At 40.8% G+C, this 8,488-nt stretch overlaps 1 protein-coding gene across 6 annotated transcripts in view; it reads right to left on the bottom strand.

Annotated features, from left to right (window-relative positions):
- The window catches only part of LOC149798615 (P2R1A-PPP2R2A-interacting phosphatase regulator 1-like), an 83,688-nt gene that overhangs the window by 22,514 nt on the left and 52,686 nt on the right, over positions 1 to 8,488 (bottom strand). For all 6 annotated transcript variants that reach the window (XM_089957441.1, XM_089957443.1, XM_089957444.1 and 3 more), the window contains one exon: positions 3 to 108. In XM_089957441.1, coding sequence (XP_089813567.1) covers positions 3 to 108 — 106 coding nt within the window. The remainder of the gene's footprint in view (positions 1 to 2; positions 109 to 8,488) is intronic.

Genomic DNA, 8,488 nt, shown 5'->3' with positions numbered 1-8,488 from the left:
ACCTGTGGGCCAGAGGGTGAGGTATAAGTCTGTCAGGGGTGCTGGGACCAGTTTGAAATCTCTTTGGTGGACTCATATACTCGAATCTGTTGTCTCCGTCCGACTCCACTGAAAATAAACAGGGCTTTATCACTGAAAATAAACAGGGCTTTATCACTGAAAATAAACAGGGCTTTATCACTGAAAACAGAGTGGGCATTATCAATGAAAATAGACATTGTTTTATCACTGAAAATAAATGACTTTATCACTGAAAATAAACAGGGCTTTATCAAAGAAACGAAATTATTTCAGGATGATCAGTAAAGGTTGCTGTTGTTTTGTTTAAAGAAGATTGCTCAGTTTGATAATAAGCTTCATGAAATAGCAACAAAAAATTGAACTTTTACACTTGTCTTTACCTTCTCTAGCAATTTTTGTTCCAAACAAACTTTCCTAAGTATCAATCATCATCTTACCCAGGGTAATCACCAATCATCATCTTACCCAGGGTAATCACCAATCATCATCTTACATAGGTAATCACCAATCATCATCTTACCCTGGGTAATCACCAATCATCATCTTGTCTAGGTAATCAACAATCATCATCTTACCCAGGGTAATCACCAATCATCATCTTATCTAGGTAATCAACAATCATCATCTTACCCAGGGTAATCACCAATCATCATCTTATCTAGGTAATCACCAATCATCATCTTACCCTGGGTAATCACCAATCATCATCTTACCCAGGATAATTAGTAATCATCATCTTACACAGTGTAATCCCCAATCATCATCTTACAGAGGGTAATAACCAATCTTCATCTTACACAAGGTAATCACCAATAATCATCTTACACAGAGTAATTGCCAAGAATTGTCTTACAGAGGGTAATCACCAATTATTATCTTACCTAGGGTAATCACCAATCATCTTACCTAGTGTAATCACCAATCATCTTATCATCTTACCTAGTGTAATCACCAATCATCTTACCTAGGTAATCACCAATCATCATCTTACACAGGATAATCACCAATCTTCATCTTACACAAGGTAATCACCAATAATCACCTTACACTGGGTAATCACCAATCATCATCTTACACAGGATAATCACCAATCTTCATCTTACACAAGGTAATCACCAATTATCACCTTACACTGGGTAATCACCAATCATCATCTTACACAGGATAATCACCAATCTTCATCTTACACAAGGTAATCACCAATAATCACCTTACACAGAGTAATTGCCAAGAATTGTTTTACAGAGGGTAATCACCAATTATTATCTTACCTAGGGTAATCACCAATCATCTTCTTACCCAGGGTAATCACCAATCTTCATCTTACCCAGGGTAATCACCAATCATTAGCTTACCCAAGTAATCACCAATCATCATCTTAACCAGGATAATTAGTAATCATCATCTTACCCAGGATAATTAGTAATCATCATCTTACCCAGGATAATTAGTAATCATCATTTTATACAGGGTAATCACCTAGCATCATGTTACACAGGGTATTCACCTAGCATGTTACAAAGGGTATTCACCAGGCATCATCAGGAGGATGTTGGGTCTATCAAACAAATAACAGAGTAGTACATAGTTTCTTTTTCAACAAGTGCTACTTTCATTGCAACATCACCACCAGTCCATTCATCAAATTTCCCATAGAGTTTTGTCTGATGTCCCCCTAATTTTTATCCAGTAAACTCCTTGAGTGCCCTTTTTTCATATATTATAGTTCAGAGAAAAAATAATCTCAAAATCTCCTTGGTGTATGTCACTTTTTAAAGTGCATGTAAACAGAGAAACTTGTACATATCAAATTCCATTTTGTACATCACTTGTCAATGTTCACATCTGCATGGATTGGATGAACAGGAATAGTATAGGAGTGGCCTATTTACGATGTTACCCTTTTTAGGAAGCATCATAATCAGCTGATGCATTCTTGGTGTCCGTATTTAATTATTGCCAAAGAGGGATTGTGATAATTCATCAAAACTGGTACCTTCATTATTTGAAGAATCTAATTTGTCTGCACAGCAGCAAAAACTAACATCAGTCTGTCAGTAAATACTAGCTTAGATGGATATGTGCATTTCATTAACTCATTATACCCTGGCGACGACTTTACGTGGCAGGAGGTAGTAGCCTACTGATGAGCCCTGTAGCGTCAAGGTCATGTATGATATACTAAAGTGGGTGGTATTATATAAAGGTAGACAGATGTAGCTCTACAATGATACCAAATGATCTGGAAGTTCTAGACGGACTACAAAATAAAGAGGGATAAACCTTATTTTTTTGTACCCAAGTTTTTTCTACCCAAAATTCGCCCATGGTCGGAATCCGATTTTGTGTCTGGATTTTAGAATTTTTGGTCTCAGATCTAAGGCAGACCAGTATGAACTGCAAACAGACAGATGAACCTTTGCAAAAAGTAGGATAAGATGGGTATTTGGTATAAAGAGTGGTCTTGATACAAATATAATAGGTCCATTAAGCAAAAAAAAAATAAAAAAAAATAAAAAAACAACAAAAAAACGCCAAAAAACAATGGTACAGTGTGACCCTGCTATAGCGCATTCCGTTATAACACGAATTCTGATATAACACGGTTGTGGTGTGGCTCCCAAAATTTCATATACATGTATTTTTCTTGCGCACAAAAAAATTCTTCTTACAAAGTATGAAAAAAAAAAGGAGCAAGTCTGTTATCATTTTGTGGAAGAGATCGCGTATGAATAACACGAGACGATCGTGGCTTGCCTCCTGATATTTTATATATTTTTCTCATACATGAAAAAGTATTTTTTCTTCTTAAAAGTACGGAGAGAAAAAAAAGCACAAAAAGTTTATTCTGGAATCACATAGGTCTTCACCAATGTCGCAAACCTGGATTTTTTTTCCTTACTGGCTGCAAAACATACCATGTGGCTTTTTTTTATTGGCGACATTGTTGGCTGTTTAAACTTTTATATACAACCATTGGTTTGGAGTGCAGAAATTCAGAGGCCCCATGAAAGGAAGCCACAAACTGGATATAAAATGCACAGAAATTTATCTATTGTTACATAAACAAACTAACTTTTACCGATTTGGAACATAACTGACCTGGTTGCTTATAACATGGTTCAGTCTATAACGTGGTCGGGTTCTATGGCTCCCAACTACCGTGTTATAGCGGGGTCAAACTGTACTACAACTTTTACGCTTCTGCTCATGCATGAGTGAAACAGCCAATAAAAAATGATGTTTCTAACACAACTAGGCATTAGGTTATTGGAAAATCAACTGGAAATTGATGTATTTGGATGTATGCAGAAACAGCCCACATGTATTTCCTACTCGCATTTCAGGCGAAAACGACAAAAACTTCCAGGGGTTAATAATGCTTGTGCAACCTTGACAAAGCCTGATTATCCAACAGATTGTTGTTCTCTGAATAAATACGTTGAGAATTATGTGTGCTTTTGATCTTTTACACAGAGTATGTGAAATTCGTTTAATTCTTTTGAATTTCTGTACAATAACATTGGAAAAGGTTTTACTATCAATTTCACATGGCTCCTGGACCTATCATGTCATGGACATCTAGGTTGCGAGATTTGTGAAGTCCTGTTACTAGCTATCAAACAGCGAGTACCATGTGAAATTTAAATGCTACAGTTTTATCTCTCTGTCAGTGATTTAAAGAGATAACGATTATATTATTTATAATTACTCAGGCTATAAATCATTTCATTTTCCTATCGATTTCACGCCGGTATGAGTCAAATTAACATTGAGATGCTAGGCAAGCTTGTAAGTGGCTACCCTATGCTGTCACCACACAGTGTTGGTGAATTCTACCAAGTTTTCAATAAGTAGTTGACTCTGACCCTACACCCCAATATAAATGTCCATATATCAAAAGGGGTGGGAAGGGTCAGAGGAAACTTGCAATAGGAAAGCATTATCAATGAGAGACATTTCATTTGCTTCACATGGCAATGATAACATTCAGATGATTCTTGATCATGATGATATTTTGAAAACAGTAGGCCAATTTCAATATCATTCAGTACTGGATGCCAAGCTGGCAACTGAGGAATGGTAATTTGGGAAAGAAATTGTTAAAGGTTGCAACAGTTATCCCATGTACTGTTTTCCTGCCCTGTGGAGAATGCTTGCAGCCAATCATGCTTCAAACTTACCAAATCTGCTAAAGTTAGTACAGCTTGCTCTTGTCTTTTGTCCTTGAACAGCTACATGTGAACATGGATTTAGCACACAAAACAGCACAAAGAGAGTGAAATGCAATAGACTTCAGAAGACAGACTAGTTGGGTCTGGTGACAGCCTGTGCTACTGCTACTGGCTCAACCCGATTCAAGGTTTGCCTCTGCAATGCTAAATCTCTGAGACAGAAACTTGAGAAATTGGATTCTGCATGCCAGCAAACAGATAAAACTGTTACATTCGAATGAGAGGATCGCAGAGACGGCTTGAATCTCATAAGCCGTAATCTTCATTTGGTCTTGTGAGACCTCAAAGTATGGTGAGCTTATAACTCACTTCAACCCTGAAGCAAGGGCTGAAGGGGTGATAACCTGTTTCTTAGTTTTCACCAGAAGGAAGAGGCGTTTGCGCCATGTCATGATTTGTCTCTGCGCATTTCAAGTAGTGCTTGAGAGTGTGAACAGCATATTGCACGGCAGCTGCTCTTGACCTGTCTATGGAAGAGAAGGAGTGAATGATGACTCTTTGGTAACTTGTTTTTGGTTACAAAGTCTGGTCATGCCAAGAGGACCTCTGAACCATCGAAAATGAAAATAGTTCAGGACGACATAATGGGCATGTAGCTCACTTACCCTGCAAGAGGAGCTAAAGCTATCACGAAACATGTTTTGTATGATAGAAACTTTAGTGAAGTGTGAGCTAGAGGCTCAAATTTACTCAAATTGAGCCATATTAAAACCCAGGACAGGTTCCATTTTGGAAACAAGGTGAGGGATTTTGGTCTATAGAGATCAAAATTAACAAAAAAGATCTGAAAGGTCTTTATCATGCCTAATGTCATATCTGCTGTGATACCAGAATGTGTCAGATATCATAAAGCGGTAGCCTTTGATAGTGATGGGGGCCAACTATTTCTCATCAAAGAGCCAGAGAAAAAAGTCCGCCAGTTGAGGGATTAAGGTACTCAAAAAGACGATGTTTTTGGTCTGGCACCAGAAAAACCACCACTTTCCCTTTCCCATTCAGAGTGGAGTGCTTTCTTGCTCTTGATATTCTTGCCACAACTGAAGGTTTAAATTGTTTGTCTTGCAAGACTGTTTAGATAAGAGCCAAGTGTGCAGAAGAAGACGGTCAGGGCAGGAATGGAACACCCATTACCATATTTGCCTGAGGAGATTTGGGTTGGCTGGGGTCTTCCTGGGCAGATCTATTGCTAGAAAAGGTATATCGGTGAACAATGACTTGAGAAGGGTCATAAGAATCATCTTGCAATTCTGACCACATAACTTCTAGATTATTTTCAGTCTCAGGACTCTGGGAAGGTAGGCAAAGGCTCACAACCCCTCCCAACTGATTGACAATTCATCCACAGTCCAGTCTAGAACAGGAGAGATTAAGATAAGTAACTTGTGATTCCACAGCGTTGAAAAAAGGTCAATTATTGGGTGTCCCCAAAGTGTGCCGATCTAAGTGAAGACAGATTGACTGAGAGACCATTCTGCGTTAAGGACCTGACCTTTCCTGGACAGAGTGATGGCCAAGATGATGAGTCGGATGGGAATGTGTCTGATTTGGATGTTGATATGGAAGTTGTCACACCAACATAGAAACTGCCAAATCAGAAAACACAGGCTGGGGTTTTTGTTGCCCCCAAGTTTGAGGAGATAGGACACCATGACTGAATTGTCAGACATAATGAGAACTGTCTTCCCTTAGAGTCCATCTTCCCAGAAGTCAAAAGCTTTGATGACAGCCTTCTTTTTGGGGAGGAGGAGGAGGAGGATGTGCAGAAGACATAACACTTGCTCCATTGTGCCCACTGAAGCAGCGAAGTCCGGCAACTGGTGGGAACCCCAACCACATGCACTGGCATTGGTACATACCATTATTTCTGCTTGGGGCCTCTCCAGCGGGATTCCCATGGTAAGCCAATTTGGGTTGCTCCACTGACAGGAATGACTGAATCTTGTGCACGATCTTGATTGTTTGATCAAGGGGACTTGAAATAGGGTGCCACGATGCCAACAATGTCATCTGTACGGATGAATAAAAAGACAGCTGAGTGGGATCAGGTCTGCTTCCACAATGAATGAATTGAGATGCAAAAACTCTCTTGCTGACATCCAAGTCTTGTTGGAAATGGACTTGATGAGTTTGACAATTCTGGAAACATGAAGCCACACCACATTATGGTTGGTTAAGAACCCCATATCCAGATGGGCAAAGTTCTGGTATGAATGGAGGTCTGACTGTACCCAGTTCACTAAAAAGCCAAAAGGATCTAAAAGTGAAACGAGATTGTTCCAGTTTTGGAGTAGGATAGAATTTACAATGTGTTTCTGGAGGAGGCCATCCAGGTACGCTGATGTTGTAGATGATATCGACTGGAACAGGGAGACAATGCAATCCATAATCTGGATAAAAGCCCAGGGGCTGATGTTGAAGCCAAAGGGAAGAACATTGAATTGATAAACGATGTCACGGTAATCAAAATGGAGAAACCTGCAGGAGACAGTTTGGATAGGGATGTGAAAGTATGTGTCTATCAGTTCGAGACTGATGGCATACTTGCCCTTTCTAATGGAGAGGCCTCATCTTCTTTTTGAGCTTTGGAGGCGCAATATAATGGGCCTCAGCTTGCCATTTGCTTTCTGAATTAGAAACACCCGTGAATAAAACACTGGATTATGACATTTGCAACATCTCCACCACCTGATTTGAGATGAGCAAATGTATCTCCTCTTGAAGGAAGCATCCTTCTCCTGATCTGCTGGGACTTTTGTGAAGAGGAGAGAGGAGAGGGGTTTGGATGAACGAAACCTGAAGCACCTCCAAAATATCTGTATCACCCACCCATTTTGAGCAAAGAGGGAGATCCAGTAAGCCCAAAAGTGCAGGAGTTGGCCTCCCATGGGTAGGCAGCCTGCAGGTGGTGGGAGGCTACACCAATGCTTATGGTTTGGAGGCAGAGAAAGTAAGTTTTTCCCCCATGTACAATTGCTTCCTATGTTAGACTATGGTCTCCTGGCATTGAGTTGGGATCAGTGCTGGTGTACATCTGACTGTAGAAATCCCCTGTCTCAAGGCCATTGTGCACCTCTTTGCACTGGCAGTGGTCGTGAGGGTCCAAACGCTTGTGCGAAAAGAGCAGTGAGTTGGGGGGGGGGGGCAGTTCCTGAGCTACCTGCTTCCTAACTTCTTTGATTTGTCCTCCAAAACGCAATGGAGATCCAAATGGGGTCATCCTTTAAGCAAGAGTGTGGTTTAAGCGATATCGACCGCAGACATGCCTACCGTCGGGTTAGGTCTAAATTGGCCAAAGCATTCAAGACATTGGCCATAGTATGGTGAGCTGCTTGGCTAAGGACCCAAGTGATCCTGGCGATCGTGTACCACGTGTGGCTAATGTTGGATTGTTCAGTGAGAAAGAAGATTGTTAATGAGAGTATGTCGCCACAATATTCAGAACAAGCTAAGACAATGACAGGGAACACATTAGACATGACATGGAACACATTCTTATCCAATCTGCAGTACAATGGAGATGACATGTAGAGCTGACAAGACGACCCGAAAGCTGGTCATTAATCTCTTTTAATCTTTGCCAATTGGGGAAGGAACAGGAAAGTGGTAATGGGTGGAGGCATTCTGAAATGGCCAACACCTGCCAGATTTCTTCAATGGCAGCTTGAAAGCTGAATTCAGTCCACTCCATTGTCAGATCACTGTGCGCAGGATCCTCGTCTGGGTCGGCTTATAGCTCTGCATAAGTCATCCCACATGGCATTGAGGGGCCTGAGGGGCCGAGTGATCTAAAGCAATGTCCATTATGGATCACTGCCATCTCACCTCTGTCTGCATGGGTTCGAGTCTCGGATTCAGCCAATGTGGGTATGTGAGAAAGCTTGCCAGTAGCTTCTTGTGGGTCAGTGGTTCTTTCCGGGGTTTTCCCGGGTTCTTCCTCCACCATTAATACTGGCCGTAATGTATAGCCCATCGTGTGCTGAAAAATGGCATTAAACCCTATAACAACAATGTGACATTGACAAATCTGGCTGATCATATTTGGCTATGTCACTAGCTCTCCCTTGAGGATAGAAAATGAGCAATCGAAAGTCTGGCACAGCTGGATGGTGTGAATGGCACGTGTTCAGCCCGGATGCTAGCAGTATATATGATGGTCCAGCAATCACTGGTACCAGCTGCTCTGAAGGCCTGGCTTAAGTGACAGATTTCTCATTGAAATCTCTGGTATAGTA

Source organism: Sinohyriopsis cumingii, chromosome 5, assembly GCF_028554795.1.
Source record: "Sinohyriopsis cumingii isolate HCF-2022 chromosome 5, ASM2855479v2, whole genome shotgun sequence".
Lineage (NCBI taxonomy): Eukaryota > Metazoa > Mollusca > Bivalvia > Unionida > Unionidae > Sinohyriopsis > Sinohyriopsis cumingii.
Note: the sequence above shows the minus strand (reverse complement) of the source record. Positions and strands in the feature narration are given on the sequence as shown.